The sequence below is a fragment of the Tamandua tetradactyla genome, chromosome 20 (assembly GCF_023851605.1).
Source record: "Tamandua tetradactyla isolate mTamTet1 chromosome 20, mTamTet1.pri, whole genome shotgun sequence".
In the NCBI taxonomy this organism is placed as follows: Eukaryota; Metazoa; Chordata; class Mammalia; order Pilosa; family Myrmecophagidae; genus Tamandua; species Tamandua tetradactyla.
Window position 1 is genome coordinate 2,828,212 of NC_135346.1, and position 22,591 is coordinate 2,850,802.

Genomic DNA, 22,591 nt, shown 5'->3' on the forward strand with positions numbered 1-22,591 from the left:
GGAAGGGGGCTCACCAGCTGACCCACCCTGGAGAAAATGAACAGTAGGGAGGTGTAGCCTTTGGAGTCCTCTCCACCCCCGAGCCTGGCCTTTCTTTCACACCCAGTCGCCTCTTCAGTTGTCCCCAGATTTCCTCCCTTTCCACTCTTATCTTCCCACCATTCTCTTTCCTCCCTTCAATTTGCCCACTTCCTCTTGCCCTGCCAGTCCTTTCCTCAAGTTTCCAGGCTTCATTCTCCCTTCTTTCTCCTTCCCCACCTTCATGTCATTTCCCATCCCCTCCTTTTCCAGGACAGACACACACAAACGTTTTTCAGACAATTCAGCCTTTACTTTATTTTTGAAAATAATTCTATAATTTCAACTTTCTTTCATGAGGTCAAGCAAGAAACAAAAACACACAAATTCCTCTCCAAACTGCCATCTGCTTCCGAACCTGTGAGGATATGGGAATGTATGGGGGGAGGGGGGAAAGGCTGGCCTAGGGGCTGGCACAGAGCCTCAGGGCTGGTCTCGGCCATTTGACTTCGCGCTGGGGAAGACAGGGCCACCGGAAGCCACAGCTGCAGGAAGGTGCCTGTACATGGAGCCTCAGGGGAAGGAAAAGGGACATGTGAAGTTAATTCTTTCTTCCATCAAGCTGGCATCAAACCCTCCTATAGCAAAAAGGGATGGATTTTTTATGAGGGACTGGAGAAAGAGGTGGACAGGGACTAGATTCTGAGACGAGGGAGGGTGGCCCAGCCACAACCGAGGCCCTCCTTCCATCACCTCTTCCCCCACAGCTGCAGATGAGCTGAGGAGAGATGTGGCTTTTCCCCTTCAACTTTTCATCTTAGAATCACAAATTTCTGGGCTTCAGGGAAAAAAGAGGTGAGGTCACAGGGATAAGGAGAGATGGGAAAAGAACCTGAGTGGAAGAAATCTGACAAGGGCGGAGGCAGTAAACTCGAACCACTCCACAGCTCCACCCCGGCCCAACGGTGAAACCCCTTTGGTTACTTGCAATTTGGCCTCCGATATATCCCTTCTGCACAATGGGGGAAGCTGGAAAAGGGGGGCAGGTACAGGAGGAGGATTCATGCCTCGCTGGAAAAGCAGGTCAAGGGAAAGGCCTGGTCAAGAGAACTCAAGGTGCTAACATCTCTGCAGATATTCCAGGAGAAAACTCTGATGCGAGGCTTCAGGCCCCAACAAGCCCACATCTTCCCCAACCACACGCTGGTTTCTTGCCCAATACCCCCAACATACCCCAGAAAGTTTCCCCTTATCTGACCCCCTTGAGAACGGGAGAATAACCTTTAGCCTATCAAATGTGCACTCGAATGCCGCTCTAAAAAAGAAAAAGAAAATGAAAAACGGACCCAAGACGAAAACACAGGACAGTGCAGCCCCAAGACCGCAGTCCTGCCTCGGCTGGAAGGGACCCCAGAGGGGCAGACAGGCAACGCTAATTCCAGCTAGGATCGTAGCCATCCCAGGTCTGCGGGGGCGCCAGGTGAACGCGGCGGCCACGGAACAGGAAGCTGACAATGCCCCGGTAGCCGGCCCTGGGGACCCCCGACTTGAGGTCATCCATGACGCCCAGGGCCTTGGCGAAGGCCTTGAAGCTGTCCCTGCCCGTGTACTGCACCCGCACCTCCCCCAGCTCCTTCCTCTCATTGGTCCGCACTTTCTCCACCTGCAGCTGGGGAGCACCGTAGACGCGGGCGAGGAAATCCTGGTCGTAGGCCTCCTGCCGCAGGTACGACAGGTCCAGCCGGGTGAAGGGTACAAACTGCTGGTTCAGCTTGATGAACTTGAGGTGCTGGTCAAAGAACTGCCCGTGGCTCACACCCTTGCGGCCGAAGGTCATCGTTCTTGAGATTTCAGGCCGCACACAGGCCCGGCCCTGCCGTTGCTCGGGCCGACGCATCCAGTCGTCCCAGAAGGCCTTGGGCCACTTAGGCTCCAGCTCAGCCCAGAGCTCGGCCAGCAGCAGCCAGCCCAGGCCAGGGAAAAAGTCTGTGCGGTAGAGAAGCTCGGGCTTGCTGGAGTCCACCATCTGTTCCTTGCCGTTGTCATTCCAGGCAGACACGCACCAGAGTGAGGGGTCGGCCCTCAGCAGCGGGTAGGTGGCCTGGAAGTACTCAAAGAAGTCGGGCGCCACCTCCAGATCGTCCTCGACCACCACCACCGCTGGGAACTTGAACCTGTGGAAGACCTGGCCGAGGGCCCAGCGGTAGTGCCGGGCGATCTTGTAGTAGCCCTGGAACTTGCGGTGGTCGGGCGGCACGGCGATGCTGCTCAGGTCCGGCTGCCGGATGTGTGTGATGGCACTGCCGTAGGAGGCGATGACCTGGGCGGTCTCCTCGTGCCCGCAGTCCTGGCTGACGATGATGGGGAAGCGCTCAGCTGAGGGCCGATAATGCAGCAGCTTGTCCAGGCAGCGCCGAACAGTGCTGCGGTCACAAGCGATGACCAGGATGGGGATCACGGCTGGTGGCGGAGTCACAGGCACACGCGGTGGGGCGGGAGGGGCTGCAGTGGGCACCTTCCACCGCTGGCTCCACACGGCATGGTGCTCCCGGATTTGCTGCAGCAGCTCCCGCTGCCGCTCCAGCTCCACCTCGGCGTCCTGGGCCAGGCGGATCACCTCATGGGTGAGGCTGGCAGGGTCGTCATCAAGAGCACTGTCCGAGGGTGGCCTGCCCGGCGCCGGGCGTGTCCAGAAGAAGAGGAGGAGCAGGGCGTTCCAGGCTACAAAGAGGACAGCGCCCCACAGCACAAGCCCTGCAGACTGCTTCTTCAGCATCCTGCCCCCACAGGGGAGGGCGAGGGCAAGGGTCGGGCGCTAGGCTGCTCTCGGCTCACCTGGCTCACTTGCCCACAGTCCCAGGAATGCTTGCTCTGGGCTCCAGGATCAGGAAACAGCCTAAGGGAGGAGAGAGACAGCCATTACCACAAAGGCACGTATTTGTACAGCCCCAGAGGTGGAGGGATGTAAAGGACAGGAACAGGCCAAAACGAAAAAGGAGGGAGGCCATTAGCTCTGGTAGAGAAGAGCTGCCCTTCCCCTAGTCAGGAGGATCAATCTGCATGTGAGAATAGAATGAGGACAACATGCTCCACCACTACAAAACGAGCTAATGAGTCCTCAGAAAAGCAACACCTTTGAGGAGCAGAGAGTGATGTTGGTGGAGGGAGAGGGAGCAAAGGAGCCCCAACTCCCCTTTCCCTGACAGATTTTACTTTTTTGCTTCCCATTTACCAACCAGAGCTTGTAAAGGGTGGGGGTGGGGGAGAAGTTTGGGGAAGGTGTCAGACACCTGCCTCCCATTCTACCATTCCCCAAATCAAACTGCCCTGACATTCATGGTTTAAAAATCAAATGTCACGCCCCAGTGCTCAAGTCTGCATCTTACTTAATGAGGAGGCACTAGAGGAATTCCCACTCATGTCAGGAACAAGGCCAAGATACTCCCCAGCTCCACCACTATGTATCCTTCTGCTGGAAGCTCCAATGCAGTTGGACTAAGGAAAACAAAAAAAGAGGCAGAAGATTTGAGAAAGAAGCAAACTATTTCTATTTGCTGATGCTGTGAGAATATGACCCCAAACTCTAACGAATCACTGACAGGCTCTCCCAGCACAGGCCCCAGCAGCCACCGCTGCCATGTCCTCCACGGCCAGCGTGAAGGCTCCGCTGCTTGGCGCCTGGCGGAGAGGACCAGGGCCTCTCGGGCGCCTGCGAGGGCGGCCTGCGGGCTGGGGTGCCGCCAGGAACAACCCCTCCCGAGAGCCCAGGTCCTGTGCTGTACCCTCAAGAGTGCACTGAGCTTAAAGTGCCTTGGAGCATAAAGTTAACGACTGTCTCCAAGTTTCAAGAAAACTCTTCTGGTGGCCTGGTCCAACAGCCAAAATTCTACAGAAATCGATACGTTTCTGCTCAAATAAGGAAATTGGGTGAAAGAGTGGATTTTTAAATAATAATGATCTGGTTCTTTTGGTAGTGTTTTATACTTAAACAAAAATCCTACCAACAAATATACCAAAATATCTCTCTTTCATAAGTAAATTACCAGTGTTTCTATACCTGGAATACCATATGTTCGCATTTTAGGAAGGAAATTGTCTTTGCTTTTAAAAATTGAATATTTGTAATTTGTTGTTCCTAAGATTTTTATACCATAATAAAATTTGTTATTTCATAAATTTAGTTTCTACAAGAAGATATGCAACTAGAAATGTGAGGGCAAGAGTAGGTTTTAGTAATTCAATGATGTCTTGACTTTTCTAAATGAGAAGACCGCTTTATTTTAAACACTAAACATGGAGCTGTTTCAGCAAACTTTTTGGGGGGAAAGAGTAGTGTTGCATTATGTATGAGGTTGCCTCATAGCCTGTGTATGAAGCAGATTTGATCTTTGTCTTCTTATGCGCCACTATTTTATGATTGTGCTTCAATAAATACTGCTATTTCAAGTCTTTAATAAATGCTTAAAATGTAACCTACATTCAAATGGTTGAAAACAAAGTAATGTGAAAATATTACAACCTCAAAGAACTCTTAATGTCAGTGTTTTATTTTGACCTTGTGCCTTTCGGTCTGATTGGGGCCCTTTTTTTAAAAAAAGGGATAGTTTAGGTGCCTGTCCATGCAAAAAAAAGGATACTTTATCTGTATTCATAATAATCTTGGAAAAGTTCCAAAATAAAATTTCTGCTTAATTCAAAAAAAAAAAAAAGAATCAATGATAAAACCAATGCGATCAATCAAAGAATTGAGGAAGGTTAACAGGACATAAAACCTAACATGAAAAAAATCAACAGCCTTCATAACTACAAATAATAGCCCATTAGAAAAAATAATAGATGAGAAAACCCCATTTACAACAGCCATAAAAATGATAAAAAGCTTAGGAGTAAACTTAAGAGACATTCAAAACCTGTATGAAGAAAACTAGAATTCCTGAAAGACACACATGAAGGCTTGAGCATCCTTCGTTCATGGTCAGCTCACTCAACCTCAAAGTGCCCAGGTGCAAGCTCAATAAAAACACTTTTTTATGAAGCTAGAAAGTTGATGCTAAGTTCATATGAAAAACAATATACACAAGAATATCTAAGAAAATGAAAATGAGCTATAAAGGGGGTCTTATCATTTATTACAATACTGCACACTACAAAGTCTTTCTAAACTAAAACTTAGTGGTACTGGTAAATAAATAGACCAACCAAAGGAACAGAATTAAAAGCAGACCCAACTACCCACCCACGGAAATACCACGTGTTGACAAAGGTGGTATTTAAGACCAATGGGGCAAAGATGTTTTTTTAATAACGTTATAACAACCATGTAGCCATTTGGAAAAAGATAAAATTAGACCCAAACTCATGAATTTCAAACAAATCACAGCTCCAAATACATAAATAAAATTATGTAAGCGCTAGAAGAACACATGGGTAAATCCCTCTACTTACCCATGTAGGGAAAGGTTTTCCAGCTATTACTCAAAAGCCAGATGCAATAAAAGAAAAGATTGATAAATTTCACTACTTAAAAACAAAACACTTTTGCAAAGCTAACAAAATTAAAAGCCAAGTCAAAAGACTAATTACAAACTGAGAGAAAATATTTACAACATATATCATAAAGCCCTAATAGCCTAACAGACAAAGAACCTCTAAAAAACCAAGGGGAGGAAAGGCCAAAAATCCTGTAGAAAAATGGGCAAAAGGACAATGGCAACCCAGAAAAGACATAAAAATGGCCTTTAAGCATATGAAAAGATGTTCAACTTCAACCATAAGAGAAATGCAAATTAAAACTATACTGAGACACCATTTCTCACCCAACTGACTGGCAAAAATTCAAGAACGTATCCTTCTGTTCTCTCAAGAGTGTCTATTGGTGAGAAATTCTTAATTTGCACGATGCTCAATTATCAGGTTTTGTTTTTCTTTTATGTATCATGCTTTTTGCATTGTATCTAAGAAATCTTTGCCTAACCCTAGGTCACAAAGATGTTTTTCCTATTTTCCTCTATAAGTTTTATAGTTTTAGGTTTTACATTAGGTCTATGATTCATTTTGAGTTAACAATTATTATACAGGTATGAGTTATGGATCTAATGTCCTTTTACAGCAATCTGGAAGTTCGACAAAATGCTAAACAGAGTTACCATTTGATCCAGCAAGTCCACTCCCAGGTGAATACCCAGGAAAGATGAAAACATGCCCACACACAAACATTATAGCAAATTTATTCATAATCGTCAAAAACTGGAAACACTCCAAAGGTGAACAGATAAGCAAATTGTAGTTTATTCACAGTATACTTATTAGCAATAAACAAGGAATATACCTGCTACACACAGCACATGGATGAATCTCCACATGATTATGCAGATGGAAAGAAGCCAGACCAAAAAAGAATGCATACAGTATGGTTCCATTTATATAAAACTCTACAATCCATGGTGACAGAAAGCATTATCAGTGGTTGCCTGGGGATGGAGGGACAGGGCGGGGCAGAGGGAGGTATTATAAAGGGGAATTAGGGAGCTTTGAGGGATGATAGATGAGTGTATCTTCACTGTGGCGACAGTGTCACAGGTGTATCTGTGTGCATGTTTTGCCAAAACTATTTATTGTATGTTAATTCTACCTCAAAATGATGTCTTTCAAATTGGACCAAATGACAAAATTGAAATATACACAGGGTTGACTGACCGATAACCATACTATAGTTATGTAAGAGTGCCTCAATTTTGGGGTAATACACATTGAAGAAATTTTGGGTAGAGAGCCCTGATAGCTAAACTTATTCTCACATAGTTCAGGAAAAAAAATCATATGTGTATATGGAGCAAAATATTAGCAAAAGGTGAATCTGAGTAAAGAGAATATAAATGTCTTTATACCATTTTTACCATTTTAATTCTTGTTATTTTTCGGTAAGTTTTAAAAATTATTTCCAAGTAAAGAGGTTTTTAAAAACTCAAACACGAGGACATGGCCACAGCTCAGCAGCCTCATCCATCAGTACAGTCCCACCTGGTCATGAGGGAGCCTGGGACAAGCCACGAGCCCCGACGCCTCACTCACCCCACACACGTCCAGTCCCTGCTCTCTTCCAGGCTTCTGGAAGAATCTGGGGTCACACATCCGACAAAAAGGCACGGTCCTGGATCCCATTACTTGAAGGGATCTGAAAAACCCTCCGACTCCAGGCGGCAGCCATTCCTGACCACGCTACGGTCCCTGGCCATCCTGCCTCCCTTCACAGCCCAAAGGTTCAGGGATGCCATCCTCTTGTGCCAGCTGCTCTTCCAGGACCCCTTTACCTCAGTCCAGCTCTTCAATTCCAGTCAAAACGTCGGGTACCAGATCTAGTCTCTGCAGTGCTGAGCTCTCAAGGCAGGAGATCAGGTTTCAAAAAGGCTGATCCTAAAGGATCTCTTAAGTGCTGTGGGCTCCTGGGGAGTTCACTCGCTTGGGCCCGGCCAGTTTCGGTCATCACCTGTCTTCCTCCAGGAAGCCCGAATACCAGTCCTCTCTGAAACCTCAGTATGTTTCTATTTGTCTATGTCATTAAATTTCCACTTTATCAAGACTCATATACCCATTAGGGTTTCCTGGAAGAAGAGAGGCACGGAGGCTTCCTGTTTCTTCATACCCCCTCAGGATGTGGTCAGTGTCGGAACTTCCCCAACCTCATGGCCAGGAATCCCTATCTCCCAGCTTTCTGCCTCAGGCCTGACTAGGCTGGGAAACGTTTCTTCTTAAAGGAGTGGGGGTAAAGAGAAGAGACTGCACCCCACTAGCTGGGAGCTGACGAGTGGGCCCGGCGCTGGCTTACAGCAGGCTCTCCAGACTGGCGGCAAAGCCCAAAGAGACACATCCTCTTCCACCCTCCAGACTGCTTTTGTGAAAGTCTCTCCTCTAGACGCTGGAACTGTGTGGCTCACACTCACTGACCTAGGCCGAAAAGACCTCTCTCTCCCATCCTTCTAAGCCACTCAGGTCAATCATCTTCACTCACCTCTTAGTGGACTGGATACTTCCCAAGTCTGCGAACATATAAAGGGGTTGGATCACACACAGGAAAAACTACTCTGGTCCAGCTTGGGTCCCTACATTAGCTCTCAAGTTCTTACTCTCCACTCCAGGGTCCTTTCCAGTAAGTTATAAAACAGAACTCCTTCCTCTTGAAAACACAACACCCTTGTTCCCAGGCCCCACCCGCACTTCTCCACACAGACTATCCCGAGTCCTGACGCACAGCAGTGTTCCGACTGATTAATAACGCATTTCCCAGGACAGGACCCTCTGCACTGACAGTGTGGTAGCAATGTGTGCATATGCACAAGCACGCACACTTTCTCCAGCGCCCAAAAGGGATCACTGAGGACAGACTGGACCAGCAGAAACCACCCACACGTCCAGAAATCACTGTTCTGCCCCGCTCAGCCCTTCAGGGAGAAAGGGAAGTAACAAGGCAAGCCAGACAACCTGAGGTCAACACCTGGCATCACCCTGTATTTTTTCAAATCCCTAAGATTCTATTTTCTCACCTCTAAAATGGAAATCATGATGGAATGCCTCACTGGGTGTTGTGAGGAGAGGATGAGATAATGCACCTCAGGTGTTGAGAACAGTGTCTGCACAGGACAATGTACACGTCAGCCAGCCACTCGTTTCTACCCCCTCTGTAAGTGGCTCTCTTTACTCTGCTCGACTCGACTTTCTTCTGGCCCAGTCCTCAAAACCCCGAGGCCACCCTCAGGGCCTTTGCACATGCCTGGTCTGCTCCTCCCTGCCCTCTGTACCTGACCTGCTCTGACTTACGTTTCTGCCAGGACATGTTCCCTGATGCCCCTGGACTAGGTGCGGCCCAGCTCCCCTTCATACCACCTGTGCCAGTACAGTCACCTGGTCAACACGGGCAAGGGCCTGAGGCCGCGAGCTACTCCAGGATGGGGCCAGCACCAACAGCACTGTCCCACGGCACTGTTAAGACTCTCTGCCATTCAGGAGCTTTGCCTGCGACCTAAAACTGGCTGCCATGTGGCTGCCACACATAGCTGCAATCCCCAAACTGCAATTCCTAAATATAGAAAGCAACGAAAAATAGAAATTTTCTAAACTCATTTGGCAATAAAACCTGATCTAACCCCATTTGATGAAATCTGATCTAATGTGAGGCTATTTATAGGCCTTATTTATCCCACTTGGTAGGACTATTCATACATTTGGCTACAGAAAAATTAACATGTTTGATTCGGGTACACTACACCAAATCATCCTTTATAAATCAAAAAAATTCCAAGTATTTAAATATACCCAGCCCCCAAGAATCAAGAAACGAAAAAGATGAAATTACTCATTCGTTGCCATCATCCCATTTCAAGCCCTCAAACCCTTTAACCTGGACTCTCTCTCCTTATTATGAAGTACTGTTTTAGGCCTGAGTTCTTGCTGTACCTTCCCAACTGGTCTTGCTTCCCTCTAAGCAATCTTCCCAATAGCAACAGGTACTTTTCCTAAAGCACACGCCTGTTCACAACATCAACCTACTTTAAAAACGATTAGCACAGTCACTGCCCATAGAAGAAACTTAAAATTCATTATCATCACCTGCAAAGACCTTTACAACAAACTTGACCCAAACATCCTTTTCTCAACCTCACTTCCAACCACTAACCCCAAGGGCCCTATACTTTGGCCTCAGCAGACTACTTATTCCCCCAATAAGTAACCATATATACTGCTGCATCTTTGCTCTAGCTGGTCCCTCACCCTTAAAAATGTTACCCAGAGCCCCACCTGCAAGCCACTCACACAACCTTTAAGGCAACAAATGCCTTCCATAACATCCCAGGTAGAATCAGGCTCCCCCACGACTGTACTCCCACAGTGCTTTCTCCACACCCTGTCTTTCCTCTCCACGATAACAGAATCCACGGTCCTACCTGGCTCTCTCACCTTACTCCTTAGGAAAAAAGGCTTTATGACTTCACAAGTCAAATGGCTAGATGGAGAAATGCTTGATTAACTAAATCAAGGAGAAACAAGACTGAACCAGCAGCATGAAGTGGCAGATTACATTTTCCAAAGATGACCCCCCCATATCATGCCACATGCTCTTCTTACAAAGTGACAATGACATCCCTCCCTCAAGAGGGACACTCCCCTAAGTCGCCTTCCTTTGATTCTGGGCAGACACAGGACTACGGCAGAAGTGATACACGTGACTTCTGAGGCTTGATCACAAAAGGCAGTAGAGGCCTCAGTCTCTCTAAGCCCAACTCTGCAAGTGAAACACCGTCCTCCCCTCTACGGGGAACATGACATCCAGGGGTGAAAGTCTCCCTGGCGACATGGGAGACGACTTCCAGGGATAAATCCAGGATCAACAATTCCATCCTGACCAAAAGGGGGAAAAGAACTGTAATTAATAAAGCATCAGTGGCAGAGGGAGCTCAAACAGAGTCGAGAGGCTACTCTCGAGGTTGCTGTTACGCAGGCTTCAGGTAGACTCTGCTACCTGTCATAACCTGCCAACCTTCAACCAGGGCCATTCCAGCCAATCCTAAAGAACACCTGGGGCAATATATAAGATTCCACAAGGGTTCCAGGCACTAGAATAACTTTCCAGAAATCTACAACCTCCAGATGGGTCCCTGGTCCAAATAAGTCCTGAAACCTAGCCCAGCCTCTCCAGAACATCTGATAGTTCCATCTCCCTACCCCGTATTAGTGACAGACCCTTCTCATATAAAAAATTTAGAATTGCCATATCCAAACAGCCCCAAAGAGAGGTCTGGAGAGATCAAGGGTGATGGTGGAATTATACATATAAGATAGGACTTAACAAATGAGTATGAATGCTGAATTATTAAATTGATATCTCTTTTGGTCTCCAGTATTTTAGAGCAGCCAGAAGTTAAAATCTAAAATTGTGAAATTGTAACCCACGTCAAACTCCGAAATATGTTCTACAACTAACTGTGCTTTGAAATTTATAGTTTTTTGCATATATGTTCTTTTTCACAAAAAAAGGAAAAAAAGTTGATTGTGATGATAGAAATTTTTTAAGCCCTCTAGCCTCCTATATTCTGGAGCAGCTAGAAGGAAAAATATGAGAGGATCGTATGGTAACCCATGACAAACTCTGGGATCTATCCTGTAACCACTTGTTGAAGAGTGCTTTGAAAAGCATTGCTTTTTTATTTCTTTGCTTTGTATATATGTTATACTATATAATAAAAAAGTTAAAAAAAAAAAAAAAGGCAATAGAGCCAGGTGCTCTTGAAACCTGGTCACGAAGTAAAAGGAAGCCCAGGCCACATGGACAGGACACCTCTGGCTATTCCAGCTGACCATGCCAGCAAAGGTCCCAGCTGACAGCCAGCGTCAACCACCAGGCATGGGAGGAAACTTTCTAGATGATGCTAGGCCCTCACCATCTGACTGCAACCGTGTGAAAGGCCATGAGTAAAAACCGCCTAGACGAGACAGTAACAAAATGACCATGTTCTTTCAAGTCACTGTGTGTTGGGGTGGTTCATTACACAGAAATAACTGAAACAAAATCCACATAGCTGTGACAAACAGGGTAAATGCCCCTCCCCACCCTCTGCGATCAGATTCCAAGTCTAAAATCTGAGAGTCCTGCCTTAATAGTTATTCGTTGCTGAATAATAAATTATCTAAAAACTTAGCGGCTTAAGGCAACAGCAACCATTTATTACCTCTCACGGTTTCTATGGATCAGCAATTTGTACAGTGCGGCAGAGAACTCGAGATATCTGGACCCTCAGCTGCAAGACTCAAAAGCACTAAAGGCTCATTCTCTTACATGTCTCCAGGTTGATGTTGGCTGTTTGCCGAGACATGAGCTAGGGCTGCTGGCCGGAACACCTATATGTGGCCTCTCCACATAGCTTGGGCTTCCTCTTAACATGATGGCTGGATTCCAAAAGTGAGTGCCCCCAGAAAGAGAGCAAGCCAAGTGAAGCTGTATCTTTTTAATGACCCAGCCTCAGATCACTTCTGCTTTCCTCAGTGGAAAGAGGAATCACAGGTCCCTGTCCACATGCAAAGAAAGGGAAAGAACATAAACCCTAGAACTTCGTGAGAAGAGGACAATAAAGTTGTTAAGATCATGTGGGATGGGACATGTATGGGTGTGGCCATTTAGGGAAAATACAATCTGTCACACCTTCCTTTTCTAACATAAAACGACTGGGCTTAATGCTGCTCTAAATCTCTGAACGATTTGCTATTATTTATTTGCCTGCAAGGCACAGACTCAAAACTGGCTTTCATTTGCTACAAGTTTCACAACTCATTTAGGAAAGCGGCACAGCTCAACCACACCAAGTACAGACACCTGCAATGTGGTGGGAGATGAGAAGTGAGCCTTTCCAGTGTATAAAATGCTCAGCCAAAATCCAGGTGGCTCTAGGCAGGTCCTGCCCACCCCTATAAGAATCTCAGGTTCTTCAATTGAAGGACTTCCTAGGAGCTATGAGGACCCTTTCTGATACTCTCCAGCAGTCCACTCTTAAATAGCAAGTGTGTACCAGACAATTTCTGGAGAGCTCATACTGTAAATGATGTATGTGAGGATGGGAATGTTGACAATCTTTCCCTTCTATCTGTCTCTTGCTTAGTATGTTAGACAATAATAGGGTCAGCCATGGTGGCTCAGCAAGCAGAGCTCACGCTTGCGATGCTGGAGACCAGGGTTCGATTCCCGGTGCCCACCCATGCGAAAGAAAATACAATAACAAAAACATTGCCTAAAAAAACCCTAGGAAGTATAGAATACATCAGGGATCAGAGAGAGTAAAGTAATTACTTTCTTAATCATTATTAGACCTCTATTAGACTCCTGCGCCAAGCACCACAATCCATAATTTCAGAAGGATGGAAACAGTGAAAGGAGGTCAGAAAGCATACACTTAGGGTTTAGAGAGTTAAGACCTAGGAAGGGAATGCAGGTTTTCACCTTATAAAAACAATAGGCTAAGGGGCAGTAAAATGAAGGAAGGCCTGAGATTCAGGCAGCTAGTACTAGCAATGCAAGGAACCTTGGGCAAGCCGCCTGACCCACTGTGCCTCAGTTCTCTCCTTTGTAAAATGAGACCGTAAGCTCAGTTACCTCCGAGGCTTCTGATGACAGGGAGGACGGTACCAATTTCCCAAACAGGAAATGAGTTTAACCTGTTGCACGGGCCGCTGAAGTCAGACACACTGCGAAGTGTCTAACTGTCGGAAAAAGACCCAGGCACGCGGGCCCAGATGAGACTTTAGTGTCGGCAGCAGCGATGCGGGACGGGAGGCGGCCTCTGGGAGGCATCTGGGGGCCAAGGCTGGGTGGTCTCAAAGTGCTATCACAACAGGAGCGAAAGGCGTGGTGGCGCGGGGCTGTGCACGCACCGCGCGGCGAGAGGAGGTCGGCGGCGCCTCGCCCTCCACCCTCGGGCTCCGAGCTGAGCTGGCGGCCGGCCCGCCGCGGACGTTCGCCCAGGGTTTCCAGGACGAGTCCCCACGCCACACACGCGCCAGCAACAGGTAGAAAAAAGTTTTCTCGCCAATTGGCCTATTTCACGACCGCGCGCACTCCGTTCTTCCTGAAGTAAAGCACCGCTGGCAACTTGTGGAAAGAGGTCGGGTGGGCTGGTGAGGAAGGGCCCTCCCGCGCGCCGCCTCCTCCCGGCCTCGCACGGCGGGCGCCCCGCGGCCGAATTTCACACCCGCCTTCCGACCGGCCCGGGGCCGCGGGCCGGGGGCCCGTGAACCCCACAGCAGGAGCCAGGGGCCCACCCCAGCCCGGGGAGGAGACGCGCTGCCCGGGGAGCCCTTCTCGGGGAGAGGCAGCGCTGCGCGCCCAGCGCCGGGCCTTCTCTCGGCTCCCCGCAGCGCCGGGCGCGCCCCGGCCCCACTCACCAAGTGCCCCCAACTTCGCGGGGCGCGAGGCGACGAGCCCGTGCGCTCACGCGGCCGCCGGCGCCTTCCGCCTGGCCAGCCCTTCCTGCGCCGCGGCGCAGCGGGGCCGGCGGGCAACGTGGCCCTTCCCCCGGGAGGGGCGGGGGTGGGGGCGGGGCCGGGAGGCGCCCCGGCCGCGCCTCCTCGCCCCGCACCCCCGGCCCCCCGCACCCGCGCGTCCGCTCCCGCCGCGCTGCCTAGGCCCGCCTCCCCGCATCACCCGCCGTCTGAGCCGTCCAAGTTTTCCGGGCCCTCAACTTCGGGGGGCGGCTGCGGGGGGCCGCTACCGATGGGCGCATCCCCACTTCCAGTGGCCGCCCCTAGAGTCGCTGCCCTCCAGATCGGACCTATCCGGGGTGACCAGCCCGCAGACGGCGCTCGCCCAACCCAAGGCCAAAGATCCGAGCGCCAGGCCCCCCGCGATCACCCCCAGCCGCGCGCCCTTGCGCGGGAGGCTGCGGTGACGAGGGCCACAGCGGGCTGCATGGCTCAGGGATGTGAGAAAAGTAGCCAGGGTGCCAAAAGGGAAGCCAGGGAGGAAGCACCTGCTGCCAAAACTAGGCGAGGGCCAGCCTTGTTTCTTTTCTTTCTTTTATAATTTTTTTCCTGTGGGGTGAGGAATGTGAGCTGTTAGCCATGAGTAAAAGAGCAGAGAGAGGTGACAGGCCTGCCCCCAGGGTGTGCACTAAACCCAGGGAGGGAAGGACTCAACCACAGCCTTTTCTGGTAGCTCTGCAAAATGATGAGGAGAGGGCTGGGGAAGCTTGGCGGTCTCTATCAGTTCGGTATTCGGAGAGGAGGCGGATGAGGAATTTGAAGAGGAAGGTGGTCTGCTTGTGGGAGGAGGGGAGGACAGATTCAGGACCCAGGCAGCTCAAGGGAGGGCAACCTCAGCAACAGATCAAATATCTTTGAGCTGAAACAGGAGCAAACTCTGAGAGGGGAGGGGAAGGGCGCAGCAGCTCAGGGGCGGGGAGGAGGGTGCTGACAGAGGACGGGTTTCCCCAGGCACCAAGCCAGAGGCTCCAGTCCTCGATTCTGCAGCTGGCCCCTCAGTGCTGTCCAGGTGCCAGAGGGTGGGACATTTCAGGACTTGCAGGTGTCTGCTAATCCTTCCTACTTGGCCCGCTCACCACCAACCTGGCTCCCTCCTACCAAGACCCTACATTACTTGACCCTCTGCAGAAGCCTCAGCACCACCCATCACCTGCTGCTCTCAACATCTGACCCACAGAAGGGAGGGTGGAGAGCTGAGAAACTACCGCCTGCTCAGTGCAGGTGACCTGCTAAGAAAAACTGAGCTAGGGGCCAGCCCCACCATTTGATCAGCACACACTTTACTGTAGAAGGGAGGAGCTAAAAGACAATTGCCAAGGGCCCACCAGGCACAGAGGTCCTCCACATGCCAAGCCCGTCCTCAGCCTCCCCTTTAGCCCCCCTAGCAGCTCTGCAGAGTGTGCATCATCATCCCCATTCTACAGATGAGGAGTTTGAGACTCAGGGTATGTGACAACTCACTACACATCACAAGATCCCAGAGAGGACAGCCTCTCCAAGAACATCAACTAGCTCCATCCCCCTATCCCATATTGTGGACACCCCTTTCCAAATGAAAAAAGTTAGATAGGGCAGAGCCCAAATACCGCTAAAGACTGGGAGAAAGATCAAAGGAGGCGGAGTTATAAAAGAGAAGATAGGATTTAACAAATGAGTACAACAAATGAATCATTATATTGATACTTCTTTAAATTTCCAGTGTCTTGGAGCAGCTAGAAGGAAAAACCTGAAATTGTAGAACTGTAATCCATACCAAATTCTGAAATCTGTTCTATAACTACTTGTTAAAATGTACTTTGAAATTTATTGCTTTCTTATATACATGTTATATTTCACAATAAAAAAAGTTAAAAAAAAAAATCACAAGACCTAGTGAGGGGCTGGACCAGGTTTTAAATCCGTGTTTCTGACTCCAAAGCTGGTGCTCACTCCTCTCCTCATGGACCCCTGAGTGCAACTGCTCCCTGGGATGGTGCTATGTGTCCAGCATGATGAGCACACAATCAAAAGCAGGGAAATCTTTGTAAAAGTAGCTCCAGAGCCAGGCTGTGAAGGAGAGGAGTAGAGAAGCACCTATGTTAACATATCAGTAAGGCTGGGCTGTGTGTGTGTGTGTGTGTGTGTGTGTGTGTGTGTGTGTGTGTTTCCATCAAAGTTCTCTGGCTTAGCTGATTGTGTGAGCTGTGACAGGGGGCCTGAGCCCATGCTCATGTGCCAGCCAACAGCCAGTGTCTCTCGGCACCCCTGCCCTCTCTCTATGGATGCTTTATAAAGGAAGCTGGGGAGTGTGGGAGCCTTGCACACTCACACTGCATGTCAAGGAAAGAGGGAAAACAATAAAGTTTCCTAAAATGTTAAAAAAGAATATATATGTATATATGAATACTGGTTGGTAGGTCTAAGATCTCAGGAACTAAAATAACTCTCCAGGAGAAAAGACATCATGGGTGTCAAAGGTGGGTGAACAGCCACCCCAGGAGGAGGTGTCAGATTCCACCTCCAGTAATGATCCCTCCCCATCTAAAGCAGTTTAATGGAGAACAGGAAGAAAATTTGTGGTGGTTCGGAGCTATGTACCCTAGAAAAGCATGTTCTTAAACTTAATCCATTCCTGTGGGTATGAACCCACTGTAAATAGGACCTTTTGATGAGGCCGCTTCATTTAAGGTGGCCCAATGGAATCAGGTTGGGTCTTAAACCTATTACTGGAGTCCTCATAGAGAAGGCCACAGAGAAAAAAAGCAACAAGGAGTTGCCAGAAGCCAGGAGGCCATGGAATTTGGAAGTGAAAGGAGAAGATGCTGCTACATGTATTGCTATGTGATGGAAAAGGAACCCCAGGACTATCCACCAGCCAGAAGATACAAACCCTGGTAAGAAACCAGTCTCCTAGCCTGAGAAACTATGAGCCAATAAATTCCCATTGTTAAGCCAATACATTGTATGGCATTTGTTTTAGCAGCAGGGAAACTAAAACAGAGAGTATTTGTATACCATCACTCACATCCCTTCTCTACAGTCCTTTGTTTAGGACTCTAAATTTAGGGCTCTAAATTCCAAGGCTAATATGAAGATCTAAGAGTAAAAATTTCCTGACTGTAAGGGACTGTCCCAAGAAGAAAGGGCCTGGTTCAAGAAAGGGGAGAGGCTGAATTCTTGGATGGAAGCAAGAGAAAACATTTGCTCTGAAAGGCAAAAAGCCAGAGAAATGAGTGCCAGATTGGGGGGGGTTAACCACCAATACTTCTTTTTAAAACAAAGAAAAGGGTTCATAAATCCAATTAAAATCCACCCACATCTTGTGGGTAAGTCTCTCACAGGTCCTGGCTAAGAGCCAGACACCCGTGCCTGAGCAGGGTCTGGAGGGAAGAGCCCCAGCACCCTGGAGCCCCGCTGAGAAGGGCTGCCTTGAGAGCCGTGTGGAAGGGTCAGGCAGAGGACAGAACTAGTGCTTCTGGTGGACGTTGCAGGAGAGAGGAATTCTGGCTCAATATAAGGAAAAAATATCTTACCAGAGAGGCAATGAGTTCCTTCCTGTCCCTGGAGGTTTGCAGCAGAATCCAGATGCCCCTTGTCAGAGTGCACGCTAGAGAAGCAGCAGAGCGCTGGGGAGGCGATCAAAGGGCTTGCCACTCCACACTCATAGGCAAGTCCTCCCCAGGCCGAGCTTCTGTACTTACCCTCACCTATCACACTGGGAAAATAATCCCTGCTCTGTCTTCCTCACAATAATGTGGTGAGGGGAAACCAGCGCAACAGACTGGACACTTTACACAATGCAAGCACTATACAAATACAACACAACTCCTTGGTACTTCGAGTGCTCTGAAGCACTCACAGACACTTGCAGGATAGTACGGCCTCCACGGGAGGATGTGGGGTCCCAGAGATGGCTGAGGAGGCATCCTGGGACCACACATCCCTCTACCTAAGCAAAGATTGTCATCATGAACTGACCTTCTCAAGTAGCAGCCTGGCCTCAAGGGGTTGCCCAAACAACACCAAAGAAGTGGGTGACCCTCAGTCATTGTCGCCAGCCCTAATAAACACAAGGCCCTGGTCAAAGACTGTGAGTGGCAGAGAGACACTAGGAGGTAAGACTCCTGCACTCACCCAGGCCACCTTACCACATGGTCTCTCCAGACTCTAACAGTTTTCACTGTTTGCTGTCACTGAGTAAAGCCGGCATTCTGCATAGGTAAGTGAGCTCAGAGATGGAGTGGGCAGCAGATAGAGGATAACTACAAACAAGTCTGCTTTAAATGAAAATATAAAAGGTTAAGAGATGTCAAATTTGGAAGAAAAAAAACCCTGTCATCTCAAAAAGGCAAGGGAGAAGACTAGAATATACCCAGGAAGGAAAGGCCCAGAGCTCACTCCAAGAAATGAAGCTCTACTTCCTAACCAGACACTTGGCCCTAAAGGCTTAAACTTCTCTCCACCCTTTTTAATCTACTAGCCCAGAGAGGCACAGTGACAACTGACTGGAGGGCGACAAAGCAGGATGCACGCCAACGCAGTATCCGACAGAAGCACTTCAATTTAACTTCTCCTTGGGACCCACCAGCCTGTTTCTACAACTTGACAATCCCAGGTATTGTTTAAACAGCAACGGGATAAGCCAAATTCACAGCAGTCCTTTAGCTAAACACATCTTCTAAGGCTTCTGCTAGCACACTTGCTCAATAAAAGAACAGAACTCTTAATTCAAAGCTTTTCGCTATGCAACAATTAAGCATATAAAGTAATGTCAGCATTACTATTTTATAGGTACATGGCTCTGGGTACTTCATGAAATCCATCATTTGTTTTCATGTGCTCCTTGCAACAACCTGTGAGAGAACTGGGAAAGTTAGCTATCCCTGTATTGCAGATGAAGAGACCGCAGCAGAAGTTAACTGACACATCTTGGGTTGCACATTGGGTAACAAAGTTAAAGAACACAAATCCTACTGACTCCCTAAGCTGTGTTCTAGCCCTCTGCTCTTTCCATGGGTTTCCTGGCTAAACTCCCTGACAGAAGAAAGACATTTTAGGTTATCTGGACCATCTCCCGCCACCCCAAGCAGTCCTATTCAGTTAGGGCCCCAAATGGAGCAGCCAGCCTATGCCTGGCTAATCCACTCCAGAGCCTTAGTCAAACTGCTTGGAATCCTATTATCTCAGTTGAAAAGGCCCTTAAAAGTAATCTAATCCAACCTCCCTTCAGAACCGTCAATTCTTTTCATGTTCTCCTTGCCCTAACCTCACTGTAAACCAAAGTAATTGCTATTGCTCACAACCCCTCACAGGGTACCTCTCCTGCCTGGGTAAGGAGAGGCTGGGAACAGATCTGTACTCGAGAGTGAAGCAGAAGTGGAGCTTCCTCTGCAAGGGCACAGGAGGTTCCCTGATGTCCTGAATGACAGTGCCCACAAGCTATGCCTCACTCAACACTGTCTGCACAGGAGCTTCAAGACACCAAGTGGAAACGAGATAGGAACCTTACCTCTCTTCTCTTCTCTCAGCTGTTCCCCCGGAGATCATCAAACCCCCTCGACCACTCCATTTCCAAAGCCGAGACTCCCAAATCAGATCCACAAAATAAAGTGCAGTTTCTCTCCTCTTACCCTGGTCCAAAGTCCATGGCTTTGTGGACCTTGAAGGGGAGGAGCCTGGGGGGGAAGGGGTGTGTTCCAGTCCCCTTCCCCCCCCCAACTGCAGGCTTCAGTGCCCCTCCTGGGGTCTGTTACATCTCCTCATTCAGCTGGTATATCACCCAGGGTCTGGTGGGACACACAGATCCCAGGTACTATCCCATCTCTCGCTCAGGGCGGGGACATCATCCACTCTGAAGACTGGCCCTCTGTCTTCTGCTGCAGCTCACCAGAAGAAACATGCCTAAGAACCGGCATGGCCCAGGAGACTGGTTTCTGTGTTAACCTGTGGAATATTGAAACATTATACTGCAGACTCGAAGATTTTCTAGTTTTCCCTACCTACCTAAATTAATTCCCTTACATTGCTGTCACCGAAAACCCTTCATTAAACACTCCACAAAGTTATACAAAGTGCCTGCTTCTTTCACATGCTACACCTCAAAACTGTCACTTTATCTCTCCATATATATATATAAATATATATATACACACATTTACATACATGGCTGAGGATAAGATAAGGATCTTAGGTATTCTAACTATAGAAAAGTAGCCAAAAGCATTGATGGAGTGCGGGGACTGTCTTCTAATAAATTTATGAAAGAAGGTCGTCCTCCTCCTTGCTAAAGCTCCACACACTAATCGCGCTGGGTCTCCCAAGCTTCTGAGGCTGTCGTGTCTAATGGTCCAGCTCTCCCCGACTGGACTAAACCCATTTCGAACCGAGACGTTACACATTCCACATGGATGCCTCGCTTCATTTTCTCCAGCCTTCACCTCCCCTCTGCTTCCACTCGGCGCCGGGGCTGTCACCCCGGATCTCACGCTCCGCCGCGGGGCCGCTCCCGAGCGCGCTCCTGCACCGCGAGGCCCGCCCCCGCCCGCAGTGGCCGCACGGGGCTCCGGTCCTCGGTTCTGGAGCCCACCCGTGCCGCCCCCGCCCCTCTAAGTTTATTCCCAAACACGCAGACACACACACCTTCGCCCTCTTCCTGTAGAGGCGTGGCGTCCACATGACCCCCCCCCAGAAATGTAGCTCCTCCCACCCTCTCCAGAACCCGGGGCTCACGGGACACGGGGGTGCCACGACCACCCTCCCAGGACCCCAACTCCCACGCCTCCAGAGCGCGGATGACCCTTGCCCGATCCGCGCCGGGTCGTTACCTGCATCCCGCCCGTCGCGTCTCGGTTGAGAGTCGCAGCCAGCCCGCCGGGTGGTCGTCCAGGCCCCAGGCCCTGTCCCCGCCGCCGGCCAGGCCCCACCCCCTCGACCCCCGGCGGCCTGGCCCTCCCCTCTCGCTCCCTTCCCCCTCCCACCATCCACCGCAGCCACTTCCGCCCGGCCCCCGGAAGTGGGCTCACGGCGACGGCCGCCGGCCCGCATCCCGCGTGCTCTGCCCCGCCCCCTCCGCCCATCTCCGCCGCGAGGCCGCGGGCGGAGTGTCTGCGGGGCTTGGGGTTGTCCCACAGTCACTGCGCACCGGACTGAAGATGAGGTGGGGATGAGAACCGAGCAGGGGGCGCGGATCGGCTGCCGGGCGAGAGGGGGGCGGGGCAGACAGTATGGCCGAGAGTGGGAACGCGCGTCACTTAGAGCGGCGCGCCTGAAAGCGCGCATGCGTCGCGGGGCTCGCCCACCGCGCAGGCTGAGCAAGGGCTGCCGGGAAGGTGGGGCGGGGCGAATTAGTTCCCCCGCAGTTCGCCCCGCGGAAGTGGGCGGGGCCTGCGCGGGCTCCAGAGTCCCAGGTCTCAGGTCTCCGAGCAGCCGCGCTGGGCCTGGGTTCTAGAATCGTCTGGGACAATCTCCTTCCCTGCGGTCAAAGCACCAGTCGGAAAGGCGCGAGCCGTACCTACTGGTCCCCGTGTTGGGCGTACAGTGTTAGGGCCGAAAGTGGCTTTACCTCGGTCAGCGCTTTTATCCCCTGCTGTTTTGCTTTGCTGAATGCTGCTGGAATGAGATACACAACAAATGAATCCGCTTTTAAAAAGCAGTTAATGAGGGGCGAGCCACAGCGGCGCAGCTGGCAGAGTTCTCGCCCGCAGTGCTGGAGACCCGGGTTCAGTTCCTCCCATGCAAAAGAAAAAAAAAGGGAATTAATGAAATTACGAGTTTACAGGTTTAAGGCTATAAAAATGTCCAAACTAAGGCATCCAGGGAAAGATACCGTGACTCCAGACAGGCTGATATCTGTGGAGTTGCTAGATGATCCTGCAGCCCAGTGGCTGGGTGTACACCTGGAGGGGCTGAGTCTGGGGACCAGAATGGACATTTTCACCTGTTCTCTGTTAACTAGGGGTGGAGGTGGCCTAAGGGCCCAGCACCCAAGGAATGGAAGGGGAACCTGTGACCAACGGGTCACTGATCAACTGCAAGAAGGAATGATGTTGTGATACATGAAACTAGGTGAATGAACGTTAAGGACAGCATGTTGAATGAAATGTCAGGAACGAAAAGACGAATATCATGACTCACTCACATGGATAACTATAATATAGAAACTCAGAGGGCATGAGACCTTGTTGGTCTGTCCAGGTTAGTGTGTTGCCCTGATATATCCCAGACTAATTTGGGTGGTGAATAAATAAGTCTTTGCAAAATCCCCTTATGGAACTGGGGAGAAAGGAGGAAATATTCAACTTCCCCATTTGGAGGTGTTTTATATTCTCCCAAGCAGGTCAATAGGCTGAGCCCTTGATCTGGGGATTTGCCCGTGTGAAACTTATTCCTGTGAAGGAGAAGCTAAGCCTGCTTGTAGGTGTGCCTAAGAGTCACCTCCAGAGAACTTTACGTGTCTCCTCTCTCGCTAAGCAAACTTGGCAGGTTAACTCACCACCTGCGCGCGCATGTGCAAACACACACACACACACACACACACACAGAAAGAGAGAGAGAGAGAGAGAGATATGTAGAATCT

At 49.6% G+C, this 22,591-nt stretch overlaps 1 protein-coding gene across 8 annotated transcripts; it reads right to left on the reverse strand.

The window, feature by feature from the left end:
- Positions 1 to 309: 309 nt before the first annotated feature.
- MGAT1 (alpha-1,3-mannosyl-glycoprotein 2-beta-N-acetylglucosaminyltransferase) lies at positions 310 to 20,988 on the reverse strand. 8 transcript variants are annotated; one of them, XM_077138240.1, is made up of 4 exons: positions 20,841 to 20,988; positions 19,526 to 19,959; positions 3,405 to 3,513; positions 310 to 2,914 (listed from the first exon to the last, which is right to left on the reverse strand). In XM_077138240.1, the coding sequence occupies exon 4, from the start codon at positions 2,792 to 2,794 to the stop codon at positions 1,451 to 1,453; it is 1,344 nt and encodes a 447-aa protein (XP_076994355.1). In that variant the 5' UTR covers positions 2,795 to 2,914; positions 3,405 to 3,513; positions 19,526 to 19,959; positions 20,841 to 20,988; the 3' UTR covers positions 310 to 1,450. The 8 variants fall into 8 exon arrangements, with proteins under 8 accessions (XP_076994355.1, XP_076994354.1, XP_076994356.1 ...); XM_077138239.1 differs by lacking the exon at positions 3,405 to 3,513; XM_077138241.1 differs by lacking the exons at positions 3,405 to 3,513; positions 20,841 to 20,988 and adding an exon at positions 20,656 to 20,694.
- Between the last annotated feature and the right edge of the window lie 1,603 nt (positions 20,989 to 22,591).

What these genes read in the sequence shown, in the direction of transcription:
- MGAT1 (XM_077138239.1), bottom strand. Translation starts at nt 2,794, where the DNA reads ATGCTGAAGAAGCAGTCTGCAGGGCTTGTGCTGTGGGGCGCTGTCCTC.